General features: G+C 35.5%; 1 protein-coding gene across 5 annotated transcripts in view; it reads left to right on the top strand.

Moving 5' to 3' along the window:
- Positions 1–21,740, top strand: part of Ssdp (Sequence-specific single-stranded DNA-binding protein) — a 32,000-nt gene that overhangs the window by 2,438 nt on the left and 7,822 nt on the right. Inside the window, exons 2-14 of one of the 5 annotated variants that reach the window (XR_001940625.1) lie at positions 3,962–4,034; positions 4,130–4,191; positions 4,272–4,356; positions 4,501–4,542; positions 4,747–4,833; positions 6,977–7,084; positions 7,574–7,648; positions 7,844–7,892; positions 8,618–8,647; positions 10,447–10,658; positions 10,758–10,928; positions 11,085–11,285; positions 18,063–19,001. Coding sequence is in view for 3 of the 5 variants with exons in the window: in XM_018522783.1 (XP_018378285.1) it covers positions 3,962–4,034; positions 4,130–4,191; positions 4,272–4,356; positions 4,501–4,542; positions 4,747–4,833; positions 6,977–7,084; positions 7,574–7,648; positions 7,844–7,892; positions 8,618–8,647; positions 10,447–10,658; positions 10,758–10,928; positions 11,085–11,285; positions 18,063–18,167 (1,300 nt within the window). In the remaining 2 variants the exon portion in view is untranslated. Of the gene's footprint in view, positions 1–3,941; positions 4,035–4,129; positions 4,192–4,271; positions 4,357–4,500; positions 4,543–4,746; positions 4,834–6,976; positions 7,085–7,573; positions 7,649–7,843; positions 7,893–8,617; positions 8,648–10,446; positions 10,659–10,757; positions 10,929–11,084; positions 11,286–18,062; positions 19,927–21,740 lie in introns of those variants that run through there. The other 4 variants (XM_018522783.1, XM_018522784.1, XM_018522785.1 and 1 more) reach the window with 4 other exon arrangements.

The raw sequence follows: 21,740 nt of genomic DNA, 5'->3' as shown, positions 1-21,740 counted from the left end.
CCCCCCCCTCCGCGCGAGATCGATTCGAGACTTGATGTGCGAAAGGCTCGATCGCTGACACGCGCCATCGCGAGGAGAAAACTCGCGAGGTGAAAATTCCCGAGGATTCCAGCAATTTCCCCAGCAAATGGACTGGCGTTGTTCATCGTTGGTCGTTCTTGACGTCAAAATGACGTCTTTTATGTTAAAATGACACTGGCGGATTCACCGAGTGTAGGGTCATGTCTCCTCTTCTCGGAGTCTCCTCTTAAAAATATTTATAGCATGTTGTACATTTTTTAAATATATCTAAAATTAATCACAATTTTGATATTCCAAAAATATTTTTTAATTTAAGAAACTCTTATACATAAATAATATGGATTCCATTATATATTACTCTTCCTCTTTGTATTAATTTAATTTTAAATAAAATGTTTTATAAAATACTCAATTTAAATGATAATTTTCCGATGCAACAATTAAAATAATAATTCAATATTTTTTTTATACTTGACCTGAAAAAATTTCGCTTGCAACGAGCCCTCCTTGACAAATTTTTGCCAGTGCAAAATGACAAATAATGTCGATTTGTTTGCTGGGTCACTTCGTGAATCCCTGAATCCCGCCTTCGAGCGAATCATTTCAATACCCAATTCGAAAACGGGCTGGTCCAATTCACGTTCACTCATAGAATCATTGGCTGCCTTTAGTAAAAAAAAAAAAACAGCTTTACAACTATACAATTTTTTAATCTTCAGTACAATGATTTTCCGATCCTTTACTACACATGATCGATCTTTCGTGTCCTGAATTATAATAATTATCATTTTAATAGATGTACAAAAATTACTAAGTGATTCTTACATATACATCAATATCTTTAGGAAGTATCTAGATTGTGTATTTAAAAAAAAAAATATAAATATTACAATTAATTACTCGATGCTTTTAATTTTTCGAAGAAAAGAAATGTAAAGCACGAATGAGATCCAAAGGGTTAATATGATTGATCTTACCCTTATTATAGTTACTCACTGAACCTAACTGTATCAATTACTCATATTAAAGAATTTTACAAAAGTTAGAAAACTGTTTCTTCTGCTGAACGCAGTCATTTCACCCTTATTGTTCATCAAAGACTTTCCATTTGACTCAGGTCGATTTGATAAATCGTTCTATCTTTGTTATTTGTGGAATATCGAGACTCTGTTTTTTATTTTCTAATTAACTTGTAGTTTATATTTTTACTTAATCTGATGATAACGTAAAAATTGTGTTTTTCTAGCTATGATCGATCACTAAATTGAAGATTTTGTAATGATAACTTCAAAAGTTACTTATTACAAAATCATCAGTTTAGTGATTAATTATAGGAAAATACAATTTTTACATTATCATCAGATTAAGTTCAACCTCAAGTTAAGCTGAGTCCAAGAGAGATAAAATGATGTTTGTGTCGGCTCGTGTCACTAAATGAAAAGCACCCAAAGTTAAAAACAAGGAGAAATGATGCTCATGAGCGTTGTGAGCGTGAATTGGAGCAGCCCTGGATCTCAATGGTGCGAAACAAACGCCAACGGATGGATGAATATAAACGATGTCAAAATATAGTAGAAAATTAAATTAAGTTGAATTATGCTCATTTTTATCAATGTAGATTAACTTTAATCTCGGTTCAACTAATTCTTCTTTTAGAATTGGAAAAAAAAATGAAGAGTAAGTTGAACCGAGATTAAAGTTAATCTATGTTACTGGAAGGCGATATTAGAAAGGTAGATTATAATTAATTAGATTAGTTACATTACAATTATAATTACTAGCCGTCGAGCGACCTCGAACGATGTCACTTCTTCAATTTGAAATTGTTCCGACTAACCGCGCGAAGTTGCCGATGTATCGATCTTTTTGTCCACGGCATTAGGCGATATCTCGAGTCGCCGCACTCGAGTTTTTAAACTTGGGCTTCGTTTCTCGCGCTTTCGTTTCCCTCTATCGTCTTCCTTCTCTAAATATCGCGAGTATAATATACGCTAGGAAAGCGAAACTTGAGTGAGCAAACTTAATGTTTTAGCTACGGAATGAGGTCGGGAGCAGTCGTTAACTGGAATTAGCCGGTCATAAACCGCCGATGCGACTGATTGCCGTAACAGTCGTAATTAACTCGCAACTCGCGATACCTCGGCCCCTTCCAGATCGCAGTTCTGATTGCGATGCGGATCGAGAATTGTAATCCAATCGATCGACTAGTCTGTGGTCTCGAACTCGAAAAACTTCCCATATGGCAGAACGTCCTGAAGACATCCAGAGAATGGCCCACGTCTTAAAGCCCGTGTAAAATGTGTCTTGGCGCTTTCCATTTAGGTCCATTTCCACCGAATGTAGATTAACTTTAATCTCGATTCAACTTACTCCTAATTTTTCTCTAATTCGTAGAACTAGAAAAAACTGAAGAGTCAGTTGAACCGAGACTAAAATTACATTGGTAAATTACATTGGTAGAGAAATGGGCATTAGTGACACAAGTCGGTACAAATGTCGTTTTATCTCTCTTGGCATCCCGCATTGAAGATTTGGAATTGTGAATTAGAGATTAGAATTCAACCAGTTGAAACGGAATGGATTGAAATTAAAATTATCTGACTGGCCGAATTCTAATCTCCAATTCGGAATTTTTAATCTCAAAGCGTAGTGTGACACAGTCTTAAGGACGTTTCTCGATTTTGTAATTCTTAACATATAATAATTATTATTGTCATATATTATTAACATACAATAATTATTAATTCTTAACATATAATAATTATTATTATTGTCGTTTCGCAGGTATTATACAGTGGAGTTGGGAGGAGCTTTTTTTTTTAACAAAAAAAGACAAACTGCGTAATGACGATGTAACGATATCGAATTATCGTCAAAAGTTACAGAATCGAGTACAGGAGTGAGCTCCGTTTCACGTATGATGCACACACTGAAAAAGTACAATGTTTTATCAACAGCATTATTTCAATATATTTTAATATTTTATTAATTTGAAAATATTTTTGTTGAATATCTATAACATTATTAATGAAACAAATACGTCGTTATGCTCGTGTTTTGATAAAATTTTATTTGTTTTATTGAGTGTTATTGAATAAATAAATTATTTTCAATTAAAATAATGCTATTCATTTTACATAATTTTTTTAAATTCATGATGTATTTTCCCCTTCATCGAATATTAAAGATAAAATGATACGTCATACGCATCATTCGTGAAACGGAACGCATCCCAAGGCCTGAAAAATTCTTGATAAATATCACGTATAAAAATACACGGAAATATTATGACATGCGTTATGTATATTATAGATTTCTCTAGTTTTTTGTATGAAGTACACTTTTCCGGAATCAGACCCCTGGACGGCCCCTCGGGGATTAAAGTTAGCTGTGTGCTCCGGACGTTCGGAAATCGGAAAATTGAGGATGGGAAAAACGAAATCGAGGATGGAAAAAAAACGAAATCGACCCGGCCGGGGAAGATTGTCTAGCTCGCGCGTAACCCGCTTTCTCGCGAGAGGCGATTGATCCGCGCGCGCTGTCAGTCACCGTGGAGCCGCGTACGCGCTCCGCTCCGATTCGCGGATCGGCGGTTTCCGATTCCCGCGCCATGTTTGTATCGCCCGGCTCTTCTCTCGACGCGCGGGCTCGCTCGACGATGCACCCAGCCGCGCGTTTACTGCCTTGCGCGGGGAAAGTCGGCGTTAACTTCATGTTTGACGAACGAACCCGTGCTATTGTCGAGGCGGCTTCGAGTTAAGTACGGGCTTTCTAAAAAAAAGGAGAGAAAGAGACGAATGACGGATACCGATCCCTCCTCGTTTGCGTAACCCGCCTGCCTTTTTTATGTTTCTCGCCTCTTGCTGTCTCAAAGTTAATTCTCGCTACTAAAATTATCTACTTAATTTTATTAATGGCTGATGGTTAATCATGTTTTCAGATTGGCGCTTTACGTGTACGAGTACTTGTTACATGTAGGAGCACAAAAAGCAGCACAAACGTTTCTGTCAGAGGTAGAATGATTTTTTTTTAATCTTTGTAAACCTTTCACGTTTGTATTATTGCAAACTATTGTTTTACTACAATACGATTTACTTTGCTTGTTTAGATTCGATGGGAGAAAAATATTACGCTGGGAGAGCCACCTGGGTTTTTGCACTCTTGGTGGTGGTAAGTATACTATGTTACATTAAAGAAATTGTCACAGAGATGTTTTAATGTAAAATAATCGTTATAACATTCTTTTACAGTGTCTTTTGGGATCTGTACTGCGCAGCGCCCGAGAGAAGAGACTCTTGTGAACACAGCAGTGAGGCCAAAGCATTTCATGACTATGTAATTATATTAATGACTATAATATAATACTCTCTTTGCATAGAATGATCGATTGTTTGATATTGAACCAACATTTAATATTAAACATAAACGCGTTTTTGCATTTGCTTTGCATATTATTTATGACACATGTTCTGTTATTAGGGATTCGTGAATAGTGCTTACAACGTCAATGGAATTGCACACGTAAGTTGAAAAATTTATGTCAAATATGTTAATATATATATCGTTAAGCATATATATTTAAACTTTACATTTTAACGCTCGTTTATATTGATAATTATAAAGAATCATATAATTAGTACATATAATTTTTTAAATTTAAATATCTTTTCTCCACAAAGAAGAAAATTAATATTAGAAATTGAAATGAAATTGAAATATTTACAGAATGCTGGGCCAGCCCCATCTCCAATTGGTCAAATGCCACCAAACGACGGAATGCCTGGTGGTCCCATGCCTCCTGCTTTCTTCCCAGTGAGTTTTCATAACATAAAAATGTCTTAATATCATTCGTTTTTATCTTTACTTACAGAATACATAAAGTGAAAAAGTTATTATTTTATTAAATCGGTCGTCACACGTAATTACATTTTGATTATACTTAATATTTATAAAATATATTTTGATAATTTTAATTAAAATTAAAAGATTTATTTTATTCAAATTATTACTTGTTGTAGTAATAGCATTTTTTTCTGAAATGGTTTCAAATAGATTTTACACAAAAATTATTAGATATTTTGAAAGAAAAAGATATTAACGTATTGAAAATTTAAAATGATTTCAAATATAAATCTAAAGCGTATATTTTTATACATTAGATATGTGTATTACACACACATAGTCGTGTATCTGTTATCATTGTTATGCATAGTCCTTTATTAAAAAAATTTACACTTGATTCAAATACAATTATACATAATACAATTAAGCTATTTTTAAAATAAAGATTGTAACCAAATCTAGTAAGAAAATATAATTTTAATTTAATTAATAAATCAAGAAGAAATATGTAGAAATCATCCAAGTAAATGAAGAATTTATCAATATTTACTTAGGTTATTGTTTAGAAAACAATTATCGATATAGATAATTTTAAATAATTTTTAAATAAGCTACGTGTGTTAATAAGTGACAGAACCGATTTTTGTACAATTTGTTTTTCTTTCTTTTGGTTGAGTTAAAAAAATGAATTATATGTTATACATTTTTACATGATAATTTAACTAAATATATTTATATATCCCTATTACCGATAAATATACACACATTAGCCGTAGTCGTGATTAACTTGTTTTGAAACAAGTGTACATTCAAAAGACGTTCTTATGTCATGCTTGTCTCTATACTGTATATATGTACTTACTTTCTCTCTGCTCTCTATCTAATATTTGTATGTGCGTTCTTGTACCATTTTCACTGTTTCATCTTCTTGGCGTATAAAGCAAATCTAGAAACTCTATGAAGAACAGGATTATATAGATGTTAGAATACATTTAGAGCACAATATTGTGGTACAGTAAGCATATCATGAAGAGTATATTACTTTGCGCTGGTCATGTCGCAGTAACACAAAAATATTACAGGTAGAGACATTACTATTCCATTCGTGCTATACAAACATTTATTTGCAAAATATAAATTAACATTCTAATATTTTCTTAGATTACATAGCCAGCCAAAGTTATACTCTTTAGAATGTATGGGACAACTAATATGGAAGCCTGCTTAGAAATGTAGTTTAGTTTCTTTCACAAATGGTCCACGATATTATTTGTATTATTTGACAAACGTTGATTTCATAGATATTACAATAATTATTTGTTATATGATTAATTATATAAAAAAATTGAAAAGATTTATAATTTTTCAAAATACGTGATATATGTAAATATGTATATAATTCTATAAATTTATGGTTTAATATATAATCATATATAATCATACATTTGTTAAAGATTATAATTACACGCAAAAGATATAAACTTTTTGTCTTTTCTTATCAGTATTTGAAATTTATTCTTTATTTATTTATATAATGATATAAATACGATTTTATATCATTGATCTTAATGATAATATTTGTGACAACCATTTATTATAAATGAAAAAATATAAATAATATAAAATGTATGTGGAAAAAGAAAATTAAGAAAAGTTATGCATCTGTTGCTTGTCAAAGTAGTCGTCCCCTACTAGATTAGAGAAAAATAATATGCTACACAATATGTGAGTGATACAAATTGTTTCTAGATCTCTCTACATACATAGGTATCCTGTAATGCTTAGGAGTCATCATATCTTTCCAACGAAATCGTTTTACGTTCTATAACGCTGTACATTTTATAATTGATTGGCATCTTTTCATACTCTCTTGTATGTCTTGTTTCACAGTTTCGATTTCATATACAGGTTGTAATTATGAAAAGAGGGTGCACAACGACAGACACTGAAACGTCATTAGAACGATTTTTCCTAATTACAACTTTCTGTCGGATAACTTAAGATGCTGAGACCGATCATAGTATTAACACAATCATCCCCAAAGCCTTCTAGTCTAGCTGTTGCCTGGATCGCAGTGTTGCTACATGTCTGTTGTTTGCGTTGCTTGTTGCAGAACAACTCGACAATGCGACCATCTCCGCCCACACACCCCTCATCACAGCCATCCCCCCAGCACCCCCAGCCACCCCCGCCCCCACACTCGCAGATGATGTCCACCCAGGTAAGCCTCATTCAACACATACACTCTCACTCATGAAGAATCACTTATTCCGCTGTGTCATCGCACCATATCATGGTATAACCGAAATTCATAATTGTCGCCACAATCGCTATAATTGTTTCCTTCATAATGTCCTTCGTGGTTTTGTCTTTATACAGAAACATAGGTTTATTAAAAAAGTTCTACGATAATTTAGAATATTATGTTCATATTATATTATAAATGAATCTCATCTACAATTTGGGCTTAGGAATGTTGTGTAATGATAACCAACTAATGTGCTGCGATGAACTCGAAATGCATATTTTATGGCCTATCATCTCACGGATTGCTTATTGTGGCTGCCTGATATTTATACTATATCTAGTCAACTCTGTGTATAGTAATCATGATTGACACTTTATGGATACCTAATTTACACCTTCCAATTATGAACTCAATATATTTTGTTATATGATCAATTTGATGAATGTTTATTTTCTGTTACAGTTTATGGGCCCTAGATATCCAGCAGGACCACGACCTGGAGTACGTATGCCACAAATGGGAAATGACTTTAATGGAGTAAGTACGAGAATTGAATTTATATATTATGATTTAAATAAATAAATAAATAAAATAATAATATTTACATATATAGTGCCTATTTGCCAATGTCTATTTTACATCTATTCATGATTTTAATTCTTAAATATATTTAAATCTGTATTGTAGATATTATAAATAATACAGTTATTAAAATTTGTTATTTTTTTACAGCCACCAGGACAACCAATGATGCCAAATAGTATGGATCCTACCAGGCAAGGTAAGAGATCATTTTTATGCCAGTGTTTCATTACTTTTTTCTGGCATTGACGAGAGTTGCGAGAGAAGAATGGCATAGACGCATGCGTATCAAAAACCACACAGCAATAAACGAATAAGTAATATTTTAAATTGGATTGGATTGCTGTGATGTGGAGTGGATTGGTTTTTGAATTGTCTAGTTACAAGCAGTGGTGTAGTTTGCGTTCGATTGTTACTGCTAGATATTCAGTCTTGTGTATTTTAGTATGTAAATGTATTTCAATGGATCTTTTTACCAAATATTTTATTTGATATGCTTTTATATAATTTGTTTTATTTTTTATATAAGTAATTCATGTCGTTATACATATGTGATATGTATTTTTCAGGATATTCTGTCATCTCATAAATTTGATTCGAAAAAATGCAATTTATATCCTATTTTTAAACTAATACGAATTAATGAATATAAAAATTCGAATATAAAAATATTATGAATTTTTACGCAATAGATAAAAATGGCTTGGCTATCAATCCGTTTATATGATTAAACACATATCTGTCAACATCATTATTCCAGTGTATGTTCAAGAGTAACTTTTAAATAATTTTTCAATAAGTTGCGTAACAATTAAATTCAAAAATAATTTTATCTGCTATACCACTGCAAAATAACTAGGCTTTACTACCATGAACCTGACCTTACCTACCTGCCGTACTAATGTGTGCTCTTGTGTTCCTCAGGCGAAGCTGGAGAATTTGTAGGGTGGCAAGGTAGGAAGCAACCCAAATCACACTCACATGACTTAGTCAAGCCTAACTTTTATTTTTTTCTCCTTGCCTTCAATTTTTTTTATTTTCATTTTTATAAAGATAATTGCATCGGCTTTGCTCTTTTGCAAAATGATTTGCTCATCCGAATTAGCATCCAGCATGACAATCGCAATTGAGTACATAGACATGTATATTTGGTTTTGTGTATAACAAGTAATTTTGTAATATAATTTATATCGGCACATTATATAATAACTCTGTAAACTTTGTACACATTTAAAAAAGATCGTTGCTAATGTATGTGTGCAAAATATTATATTGAAAATATTTATATATACATACTGGGTGAATTTTTTAACCAGAGACTGCAAAATATCTGGAAAAATAACCATTGTACGAAAAAATGTTCCAAATAAACCTTCAATATTTTTGAAAGAGCAATTCTATCCTGCAAAAGTTAGCCGCCTACTGCTCCCCCCTGGGGGTGGGGCTGGGGGTAACTTTGAAATCTTAAATGGAAACCTCTCTACTTTTTATTGCAGATTCGGATTTTACGTTCAAAAACACGTCAATTTTGTCTAAACCTTTTTTTTTCGATTCCTGATAGATGGCTTAATCCTGGATAAAGCTAAGAATGGATAAAAAATTATCGTAGACATCTACGATAATTCGAAAAACATGTTTCAGACAAAAGTTGCTTTCTTCAACGTAGCATCATTGTGCAATAAAACATGGGGATTTCCCTTGAAGAAGACTGAGGTTAACCAATTTTCGCCGAATGCAGGAATCGAAAAAAAAGGTTTAGATAAAATTGACGTGTTTTTAGACATAGAATTCGAATCTGCCATAAAAAGTAGGGGAAGGTTTCCATTAAGATTTCAAAGTTACCCCCAGCCTCACCCCCTAGAAGGAAGCGGGAGGCGGCTAACTTTTACGGGATAGAATTGCTCCCTAAAAGAGGGTTTATTTGGAACATTTTTTCGTACAATGCTTATCTTTTTAAATATTTTGCAGTCTCTGGTTAAAAAACTCACTCAGTATATCTAAATTAATTGTATATGTAAATGTATCTTTTTTGCGAAATTTTCTTGGATATTTTTAAATTAACAAAACATATTTTAATCTGTTATTATAACAAACTTACATTTAATAGTAATTAAAATTTGTTGCGTATTATGAAATCATGCTACATGCAAATAGAAAAGATAGGCTTATCATGTTTGTGTTTAGTAAATATATTTTTAGAACATTCATTATCATGTTACATCACATCTTTACGAAATAATATTTAATTGTGATTTGTAGATGTTACACTATTGCATAAAATCCATACGACAAAAAATCGCTTTTATCTAAAATTAAAATTTAAGAGTTTTTTAAAGAATTTTTAATAATTAACAGCTAACGAAATTATTTTGTTTTTCTTATATTTGAATGTATAATTGTTCGCAATTTAATACCATGCTGTTTCTATCTTTAGCATGAGCTTTTTACTATGTTAATTTGTGTGGTGACAGTTGCTTGAACGGCATGTCATCCACCGGCTTTACCTTGAGCTCGACTTTGGCATAGCATGACTCAATTTTGACTCTCATTTTAAGCCCGCACTTAATGTTATATCGCACATGAAGCCCATTCTCATACACAAGTTACTTTATCTTAAAGTTCACGAATCCACAATTTTTATCGTTTAGTCCACAAAATCGTAATTAGCAGTTAGCATTAACATAGAACTAGAACAAACGTTAACAGTCCCTTATTTAACGATTGAATTTACCAAACTCTACTTTCTATCATAGGTCCACCAGGAATGAACCCAATGAATCCAAGAATGAATCCTCCCCGAGGACCAGGGATGGGACCGATGGGTCCTGGAAGTTATGGCCCAGGTATGAGAGGTCCACCACCCAACAGTACTTTGGGTCCAGGTGGACCAGGAGGTCCTGGAATGCCACCAATGAGTATGGCTGCTCCAGGTGGTAGACAACAGTGGCAACCCAACACATCTACGGTATAGATAAATACATATCAATTTTTATTTCTCGATACATTTCTAATATTTAATACTATTTTAATGAATACAAATATCTAACATCTCTTTGTGATGTAGCCAATGAATTATTCGTCGTCATCGCCGGGCAATTACGGAGGGCCGCCTGGATCAACGGGTCCACCTGGACCCGGTACACCCATTATGCCTAGCCCACAGGATAGCAGCAATAGTGGAGGAGAAAATATGTATACCATTATGAAGCCTGTACCTGGAGGAAATATGCCGGGTGTAAGTGACTAAATAATAACAGCTATTTATTATATTTTAAATTTATTAATAAGCTGTATCTGGGTTGCAAGTTTTTTTTTATAAATCCCAGACAAATGATTAATGTCTAAAACATTTATATATATTTCATGCAAGCAATGTTATAACATATTTTAGGATTTTCCAATGAGCGGCGGGCCTGAAGGCGGTCCAATGGGACCTATGGGTCCTAATACAATGGGTCCGGTTCTAAACGGTGACGGTCTCGATGGGATGAAGAACAGTCCAGCGAATGGTGGTCCTGGAACACCACGGGAAGATAGCGGCAGCGGAATGGGTGATTATAATCTGGGTGGATTCGGAGCTCCTGGAGAGAATGTAAGTATGCACAGGTTGTTTGATAACTTTTTCTAATGGTCACACACTCGACGTGTTGTTGTGGATTTGTATGTCATTGTTTGATCTGACTAATCACCTCTTTTATTCATATCGCCTTTATACTGTATATTAATCTTTAAAAATTTATTTTAAATTATTATCTATTTATTTATCATTTTTGTGGCATACGAATCCATGTTACAACTTATTGCCCTTCTAATCATCTCAATTAACAGCCACAAGCGCTTCTATCAGTACGGCGGATATTCACATATTTTGCTAAAATAATATGGGTTCAGTCTCGTTCAAGGGATTTATCCTCAGCCTCGCTCCAACAGGCTTGTTAATGCTTTCTTACAAGAGTATCATTTGTCCCTATAAATTTCTCGGAAGGTGTTCTGTTTAATCACGCGTTACATGGTATTTTGGTAAATTTAATCAGCGTCATTTGGTCGCATCTAATATTTGTCATAACCGTATTCGCTGAAATTGCGTCTAACTACTATCACACTAACAATAACGTCTAACGATGCAGTTGTAAAGCGGGCAGAAAGATGACGAGACTTAATATAATTTAAATAATTTTAAATAGTTTATTATTTATTTAATAGTTTATTATTTATATTGATTTTGTGAAAAATAATTTATACATATTTATATAAGTGTTTCAAGTTCTTTCTGCGTGCTTTATGATAAGGTGAAACACCAAATTACTTTCGTGCGACAAAGTAATCGAACTTTTGATTCAATCGCGTATACGATTTTACATGCTAATCTTATATGTTGTTATATGAGATTATCAGTAGGATATGACAAGGAACAGTCACGACGCTTTCGTCTTCGATTTTGCTGAAACTTTGGCGATTTGTCCGATAATTGAAAATGGCCGGCAAAGATTCTTTTATTACAAAAAATTTGTACTTGTAAGACCGGAATCAAGTCGGTCTCTGTCTAAAATAATATTTATAAATTTATTTAAAAATTGTTTTTTTTTAGAATAAAATTATTATATGTAACAGTAAATGTATATATGTATATAATTATTTACGCGTAATTTTTATTTTCGATTTAACGCTCCACCTTATACATTTCTTTTCAAACTTCTTTTGTATTTATTGCACGCACGTGTGATTTCATCTTTCAAACGGAAGTTTCTATGAGCAAAGAAACAAAAAACGTGTTTTTAATCTTCAGTTATCCTGCATAATCCGCAAAGTTTTGTCATAATCTAGAAGTGACGGCGTTGCGGACGTTCTTTGCGAGTCTTGCGAAAAGAGTTATCAGTAATCACGTACGTGCACCTTCTCTGTATTCTCGACAGTTTTTTTAAAAAATCAAGTCGCCTTGGAGCCAGCCCCGAGTTCGTAGATGCCGTAGACTTCGCACATGGTGTGCCGGTTATATACATGTAATGCGGAAAAGCATCGCAGTTTCGCTGCGTATTCACGTGTTCCATGGTGCGTTCCGGCTAGTTTCGCTATAGTCCGGCACATGTAGTGGTTCAAGCTCGTAGCAAGCCAGAGCGAAAAAGAAAAAAAAAGTTAATGATATTCGTGTTAAACGCAGCGTGCGGTCGTTATCGATTGCTCCTGCTCGATTAGGATTAGCACTTAAGCGCTCATTAATTGAACTGCTATCCTTAAATGGCGCAGATACTTGAGCAACGATTATTCTTACGCGCCTTGCCGTGTCTAGGAATACGATATGTGTATGCTTTGTTTAAATACTCAAAAGGTTGCAAGACTAGATATTTTATAATTCTTTTTTTTACGTTACTATGATTATACCAGGGATTGAAAACGGTAAAAAAAAAGCTGGTCACTTGTCGGTATTTATTTGTTTCATATATATATTTAATTGAAATATATAATAAAAATATATAATATTTTATATATTATATAATGTTATACAATAACCAAAATAAAAATAAATTAGTATAAATAATATTGTTATACATACCTTTTTGATATTATAATGATATTATTAGTATTGAATTATTTAAAACACTAACATATAAATATTAAATTGACACTTTTACTTGATTCTTGCATTCTTTTCTTTTATAATTTATAACGAAAAGCTTTTCAGTTGTATATCACGTTTGACGAGTAGAATAATATAATTCAAGATATTTATGATATTGCGATTTTATAAAAATAAATACATACACATATGCATGGTATACCGAAATAATTGTCAATAAAATTGTTTCCATCTTCAATCCCTGGGTTATGCCTATATTTTACTACGGAAGCTAGTTAATATTTACTTAAGAGATTTGTCAGATTATTTTTTATTATTTATATTTATTTGACAATTATACATAGGTCGTAAGTAAAGGTGCCTGAAAAATTACGTGAAGATTGTTACATAAGACACGAAACACGTTCATATACACATTTATACACATACACGATAGAATATACGTATATAACTATCCGCTACTGTGATTACTGATCGCATAATTATTAATCGATTTTTACGTTCTTGTTTTCTTTTTTTAATCTCGTTTGAACGCACCACTCTGAGTTGTACTTGATACTGAGTTGATGTTTAGCCCGTTCTTCACTGCATTATAGAGTTAAACGGTGTAAACTGTAAACGGCAGGTGAGGATTCCTCCGAGAAGGTGTATCTCGCGCGGTCTTTTTACACCTATGTGAATCTAGCAGTTTCAATTTTCGCACATCTTGCAATAACGATCACGAGACTCTGTAATAAGGTGAACATAGTTTAGGATGACGCGGACCGAATCCCTCCAATTATTTGCTCACAGTCTGTTCCCAATATTAGGAGCAGGCATTCTGTCTTTCTTGCATCCGTCATTAGCTTTGCAAATGGAAATTAATGTATCGTACATACATTTCTATAACGGGATACACACGGATTATTGTTTCTTGCTCGCGAAGCAAAGTTGATACAAACGCGTAGAAACGATTAACAATAATTTTTTACGAGGGAAGCTCGCACCGTACTGTAAAATCTCTAATTGCCAATTTTTCCCAATCGGGATATCCAAATTTTCGGGATAATTAGATGTAAAGTCGCATCGTGTTTCTAATCGTTCTCTAAAACTTGATCCACAATGTGCTCTTTGCTTCTTATTTCTTGCTTTTTGCTACTTTTTAGCTTTTGTCTTTTTGCTTTTTATCCGGTTTTTTCGTTTTTTGTCGTTGAATAAAAGTGATGAAAAAAAATTCGAAAAAAAACAAGAAACATGATTGTTAATAAAATAGTCACAAAGAGGTGAAAAACAAGAAACAATGAGCCAAGAGTACATTATAGATCGGGCTTCATGCACTGAGAGAATGTTTTGTATTTGTAGCTATAATTATATATTACTATAATTATGATTATTACTGCTATAATAATAATAATAACAGTAACTATGTATATAAGTCTAGCAAATGTATATAGTTGGTAACCTAAAATGACTATAATTATAGTTATTATAACTATAAAATAGTTGAAATTACCCCGTAAAAATGATTCAAGTGACTATAATTTTAGTTATATTTTAGGAAAACCATAAAAAATATGTAAAATATGTAATATGTTATAATTATAGTTACAAATACACCAAACATTTTTCTCTCAGTGTGCAGTCCGTGAATATCGCTCGCGCGGTAGTAAATGTATTAAATTAATTAGAATCGTTCCTATTTAAATAATTCATGCAGAAATCAATCAACGCGCGTTTTGTGACCCACTAACATTTAATTTCGCCGCCGTTTCTCGTGCAAAGTATGTAAAGCTCTCGTCACTTGCTCAATTTTTAGCGTCACTGTAGAACGAAAGATAGAATCTCTTTTGAAAGCAGAATTTTTAATCTACGTACTTTTAATTGTTTGGTGCGACTCGAGCAACGATGATTTCATGTAAATTAATTGATCGTAGCTTTCACCTTTGACACTGGTAGCCGATTGACATTGTACAACGGTAAAAGCGGATCTCTCAGCGAACGGTAGTTTGACAGCTCGAGATTACGCGATATTGCGAGGCGAATGGTTTACTGCAGGTAGCTTAAACGAAGTACTTGAGAGAGAAAGAGGTATATAAGAAAAATATATATTATATATATATATATATATGTGTGTATATGATATATATATGTATATATAATATATATGTATATATATATATATATGCAAACGTTAATATTTTTGTATGAATATAAGATACGTAGACATGCGAGTACTGAACCTTAGAGAGCGAATATAGATAGAGAAACGGAAGATAAAATGCGATGAGGGTGAGAAGCGAGAGATTTCCCGGAATCCATCCGTCCGCATTGATTATAGGTCAGTACTGGACTATACTGTGCTGCTATTAGTTATGTTTAAATTAACTTATAGTGCCGAGACATCGATGGAATTTTATGTAAAAAAAAAAAAGAAAAAATACACGGAGAGAATGCGGGTGAGAGGGAGAGAGAGAGAGAGAGAGGAGTGAATGTGCGTATGCGCAAGTGCATGCTCTGGGATCAAACGGCAAGACGCTGCAAGTTTTTTTTTATTGTCACGTTGTGAAAGCGTTTTTTTTTTTTTATACAAAAGCTACCTTGCTACGAACGTTCTCGGGCGTTCTTTAACGCTTCTCATTTCGGTTTGGGATCGTGGATTAACAGATGGATCGTTAAGAAAACAGAATATTTTGCTTCACACCATTTATATATTGTCAGAAATTTGTATACTTACACACATTTTGCGACAGATGGTAAATGACATGATGAACGCGAGGATAAAATACATGGAATAATTATGAATTAATTATTTTTGCTAAAGTTGCGATATCGCGCGGATGACGTGGTGACGGGTTTATCTTGTAATTAAAGCTTGTCAATTTATCTGATCGGAATTGTTTGCCGCCTGTCACAAGAGATATTACAGGATAGCCTCGCAGAGCGTACTGCTTGCCGATATCCCGGAGTTCTTGCCGTCTTGCCGTTAAGCCCATACGTCAAACGGAGAAAAGAAAGTACACGCGCGCTTGTGGAGTCGCATAATCTTTTCTTTTTAATGCGAGGACGTACAACACGAGTCAATGAGTGAAGGAAAAGCTCGGCAAAGCGGCGCATTAAGGGTACGAAGCTTGAAACGCGATTCGCACGACGAATCGCAATTGTCGATTGCTGATCTCCACGATAGTCGTTCCCTCGAGCGGAAACAACGCCGACTTATTTCGCGACGTTGTTCCTAGTTCATCGATAACAGTAATATAATAAAGACTCGTGAAACGGACGGGCGCAGTTTGGTACCCTTAATGCCAATTTACTTGATATACTCCTCGTTGTAAGCCGAACGTATCGCTGAATGATAACATAATTAATATATGCCTATAAGCCAGGCGAGATCGAGACAATAAATGTAATCCTGTTACACTGAGATTATTGCGTTTTTCTTTTTTATTTACGATTCAATCCGAGGGGTGCTGGCTATCATCGTATTTATATATAACTATCCGTCTCCGTGTATTTGCACTTGTGCTAATCACACAACACACATCACTTGTGTTTCACTCGTCGCTTTGTTCGTACCATCCGCGTCCGATTAGCGCGATCAGTATCTATACTCTTTAAACGAAAAATCGCTGATTTTGAGCCAACTCTTGGATCGTTGAGACTTGGACACTGATCTCCGCTAAGTTCGGACGTTGCACCACTATCGCTGGCGGCTGTGGAACACATTGTCATGATCGATGTTGCACTCTCGTTGAACGTTTCTCGAGTGTTCTCTCGTATTCACTGCGTATGAAATACGTAAAACCGGACTAGAGCAGAACAGATAGCTGTATATAGTACTAGCCTGTACTGACCTGTAGCACATGGATGCGTCAGCGCAAAGCGTATCGATGGATTGCGAGACACGAAAAAAAAATAAGCGGTGACGAAAATTCCGAAGGGGCGGAAGAGTCTTCCGCTATAAAAAAAAAAAAAAAAAAAAATTTGGGGAGAAAAAACATAAGTGTGTGAAGGACGACACGTCGAGTTTCTCTAGAGTACCTTTTTTTTCACTGTACTACCTGTCGTTTATAATCGGTGAGGTGTGCGTGCGTGGGGGGGCAGGCGACGATAATGAATTTTTCGTTGTGTTTTATTATTATTATTATTATTATCATCATCATATCATCATTAATATTATTATCGTTATTATTCTTATTGCTGTATTATGTTCAGCTCGACACGGGCTTCACTATCTTACGTAACGTCCATGTGTTGTGGGTCAGAGCACCCTTAAGCAAACAGTACCTCAAGCTCCAACTTTTCTTCCGGTTCCCGACAACGAGACCGACACACCTCCCTCAGTCTCCCTGTCCCACGGAGTTTTTCGTTTCACGAGCCCGGCCCCTTCACGACGCACCGCCATCACGTTGCGCTTTTAAAAGCGTTTTTATTCACCGGCCAGCGTTTTTGCACACGGGGGTGAAGACGGATTTTATTTCGCGGGACTCCTCGGTGTTCGTCCACCGTCGTGGCTCCTGTGTGAGTCGATACATACGTTCTCTCGCGCCCTTCGTTATCTGGGAAGAAATTACTGGGCAGATTCCTGGCATACGCGTTTCTTGCGCGCGGCAACGAGAGGGAAATATTTGGCTGGACATTTACCGCTCGCGGGCTACGAAAACTGGAAACCCTTAACCGAAATTTCGACGCGCGATTACCGAGAGTCCCGCGAGAATCACGCTGGTGAAAGACGCTGCGCACGGAAAGACTTGGGCAAGGTTGATGGGCTTGCCTGATCGTTTACGTGTAACCGGCCTGGTGTTGGTTGATTCGCAGGATCAGACCGAGTCGGCGGCCATCCTGAAGATCAAGGAGAGCATGCAGGAGGAGGCGAAGAGGTTTGAGAAGGACTCAGACCATCCCGATTATTTCATACAATAACTCTTTACGAGTCGTTGGACCCCGAGACCAAATTAACAATATAAGAGATAAACGCAATCGATTTCCTTTCTTCCTTTAGTCCGAGAAGGATTATCTCCATCCTCTCCTCCCTCCCCCTCCCCCTCCCCTCCCCGTCTTCTCCTCGTCCCTTCGCCGTGGAAACCACTCTTCAGCCTCGTACGTTTCCTATTCATCCCTTTCTCGGGATGAAACCTTTGCTGCACCTCACCACGTATAAGATCTTCCTCTCCTCTCTTCTTTCCGAGCCGTCGAACGGCGTAGATCGATCTCCGTGAGGAAGGGCGCATGAGGGGTCTCTTGCGCGCATTGGTGATCCATCCTTTTTGTCGCGCGCTGCTACAAGGAGGACCTACCACGATGTCAGGACGGGAGAGACCTTCGAGACAGAGACAGAGAGAGAGAGAGAGAGAGCATCGATTTCGCGCGACTCTCACGCGTCGACCGACGTTCTCGCACAGCGATGTTGTACAGTATCGAACATTGATAGTGTTGTTATCCTTGAGGTGTGGATACGTCATTCTGAGCGAACGAGTAACGCGGTCGAGCTTACTTAAAATTTCTCGCAACGTGCGGAAATTTCCAGTCGAAGCAAACTCTTATCGGATACTCGAGTAACGATCATTCTCTTTTTTTATCTGCATTCCCTGTATGCGAAGTAAATATTTCTCGAACTTCAGCTGGTTAAAACTCGCATTTACTGTACGTTCGTTACTTGTTCGCTTAGTATATGTTCACTCTTAGGATACAACCGCGAACGTTGTTCCAGTATCTTATTTAGTACATGACGAAAAGAGAGAGAGAGAAAGAGAGAGAGTGTGCGTGTGTGTGATAGTATTATATTAGTGTAAACGTTAAACTTCTGAAATTTTTACGATCAGGATCACGATCGTTTCCAGGATAAGTCCGCGAAATTTTCTAAATGATCTCGATCGCAGTTCTGTACAACAATCTCCATTGAGATCTTTGTTATACAGCCAAGTTCGTACAATCGAGGATTGGTCGTCCAAGTTAATTACGATTAACTTCGTCTGTAGCTTTATTCGATTATAATTTGGGAAGAGCCGGACACTAGCCTGATTATAGCCAGTAAAACTGAAAAATATGTCGTTAATTGAAACCTAGTTCGAGGGTTCGAATCAGATCATTGATCATCGTCATAGAGCCCAAGGACAAGGTCGATCGCGAGTGACGTGAACCACGAGGAGGATTAATCGGCCGAAAAAGAAAAAAGAGAGAAACGAAGAACATTTCGTTATGATGTAGCCATGGATACGTAAAGTCGCCAGTAGTGGCGCAATAAGACGTTTATAAGCACAAGGATGAAAGTTGCGTCGCCCGAACGTGGGAGATCTTTGGTATTCCGTTCACGATCGAGGACCAAATTTACTTCTACTGTACGATAAATATGCGATTATATCATCATGAACCAAAGCAAGCTTATGATGGAAAGGAGGAATGCTTAATTTACATGTGGCCGGTTACAAAGTATTTTGCTAGGACTTGGTACTCTTCCGCGATTATATCCTGTGATGATCATTTACGATCAGTTTCATATCGCACGGTTTAGTTAGTAACTTTGTGTTTAGAAAATAAACTTGAGTATTCGAAGTTGTCTCACGAATTTTCTTTTTTTTTACTGAAAAAAGATTAATTAGTTATGATATGTAAGATATGTATTTCAATTTCAATTTAGTACGTTTAATGTTTATTTTCACCGACCATAAAAGATGGTGATATGATTATGTAGATATCATAATGTTTTCATAATTATGTTGAATAGATATTTTTTATTTTGGACCGGAAGTGGCACTTCGCTTATTTAGTTGATTTATTTATATAACGGTTTTTTGTTTCTAACTTATTATTAAATATTATATTATAATTATTTTATAATTAATAAGTACATTATGATATTCTTCTACAAGTAGTGCAATTCGATTTGTTTGAACGCAATTCTTGCATATGATATTATATAATTTATATTGAATAATAGTGCATATATAGATGGTGTTTTTGGATCTTACAGACACCAAATATTTACGATTTGTGAAAAACATGTCTATTTAAATTAACGAAAGTATTTGTTTTGGGAAAATAATTACGTCTGAGCGATTGTGCTTTGTGGCCGGTAATGAATGATTGTTAGGACGTTCATTGTAACAAGTTTAATAGACAATGATTGGATGCGCGACGTTTTTATATAATTCCAGTTCGTACGTGAGAATGATATGCCGTACATGAGAGAAATTTCTTTAAGATTTACATACGATGCGTTTTCTACTTAAATATATAACATACTCGTTTTACTATGCTAATGTTCTATTGATTCAAATATCTGTAGCACTGAAAAGATCATCGGTCGGATTTCACCGCTGTATCATCGATTGTATACATTTGTTAAGTATCGTTTCAAACGCATCGTTCTTTTCATAAAATCAAAACGCACCCAGTATATCTTCGATAATTTACAGATTAATTTAGCACGCAGATTATTATTTCTTCTTATTTTCTTCGAAAATAAGAGAAAAAAATGGTAATCTCGATCGCTCTCTCTCTAGCGTTGAATTCAGGATATCCTACATGGTATTTTGTATAAAGAATAGAATATGTGAGTTCCATAAGAAGATTTTCTGCGGATCTTCTCTCTGGCCGCTTCATTCATTTAGTCTGTTCTTTCTGGATGCACCTTCTACGCTTTTCCTCTTCCTTTTTTCTCTTTCCAAAGCGTAAACGTATAGTTGCTTCGTTTTAAGTGTAGAAAGCGTGAAAAGAGTTGCAGCTGACAAGAACAGATCTAAATGATCAATCGAAATGTATCGCGACGGAGGAGGATATTAGTAATTTTATTGTCAAGTTACTTTGATCCAATCGAGTAAGATGATGGGCAATGGATCATCGCAATCCCTAGATGGGAGCTGCGCCTTACGTTACATACGTCCTTGTATATGTATATTGCTAAGTTCTTAAATGTATGTATTCGGACTCGATCGTTATTTCGATCCCTCTGCATTCCTTATTTAAGAATATATTTCGGTAGTGATATATGCGAGCGGTGGTTGTAAAAAAAATGAGAGAGAAGAGAAAAACAAGAATTTATCCCGAGGGAAAAGCGCGTCCTTACCAACTCCTTCACTATTTCAAGCAAGAGTGAGTTATCAAGTCACAAACAGACGTGACATGGAAGTTCCTCTTTATAGCGACGATTTTCTCGTGGGATCGAATGAAAATTATAGAAGCTGATAGTGAGGGAGTTGAAGGCCGAAGTTCGAGATAGTGATTGGGTCCTCGTTTATTAGTTTACGTATTCGCGATCGAGAGGGACCGATCCGATATCGATCGCGATCGAAGGGCATGAAGAGAGAAAAAAAAGAGAGAAACTTAGGTATTATAAATCGAGTCGCGCGCGCACACACACAGTTCTTCGCGGATCAGCCGGAGAAATCGGAGCGGGCAGGAGCTCTTGATCGCGCATGGTCGACGATTCGTCGAGAGGGGCGACTTCTTCGACGATGGCGCGCCCGCATATTCGGAGCGGCGTCCACCCTCCCAACC

This window comes from Trachymyrmex cornetzi, unplaced genomic scaffold, assembly GCF_001594075.2.
Source record: "Trachymyrmex cornetzi isolate Tcor2-1 unplaced genomic scaffold, Tcor1.1 scaffold138, whole genome shotgun sequence".
In the NCBI taxonomy this organism is placed as follows: domain Eukaryota; kingdom Metazoa; phylum Arthropoda; class Insecta; order Hymenoptera; family Formicidae; genus Trachymyrmex; species Trachymyrmex cornetzi.
The sequence above is the reverse complement of the archived record's forward strand: the minus strand, read 5'-3'. Positions and strand labels throughout refer to the sequence as shown.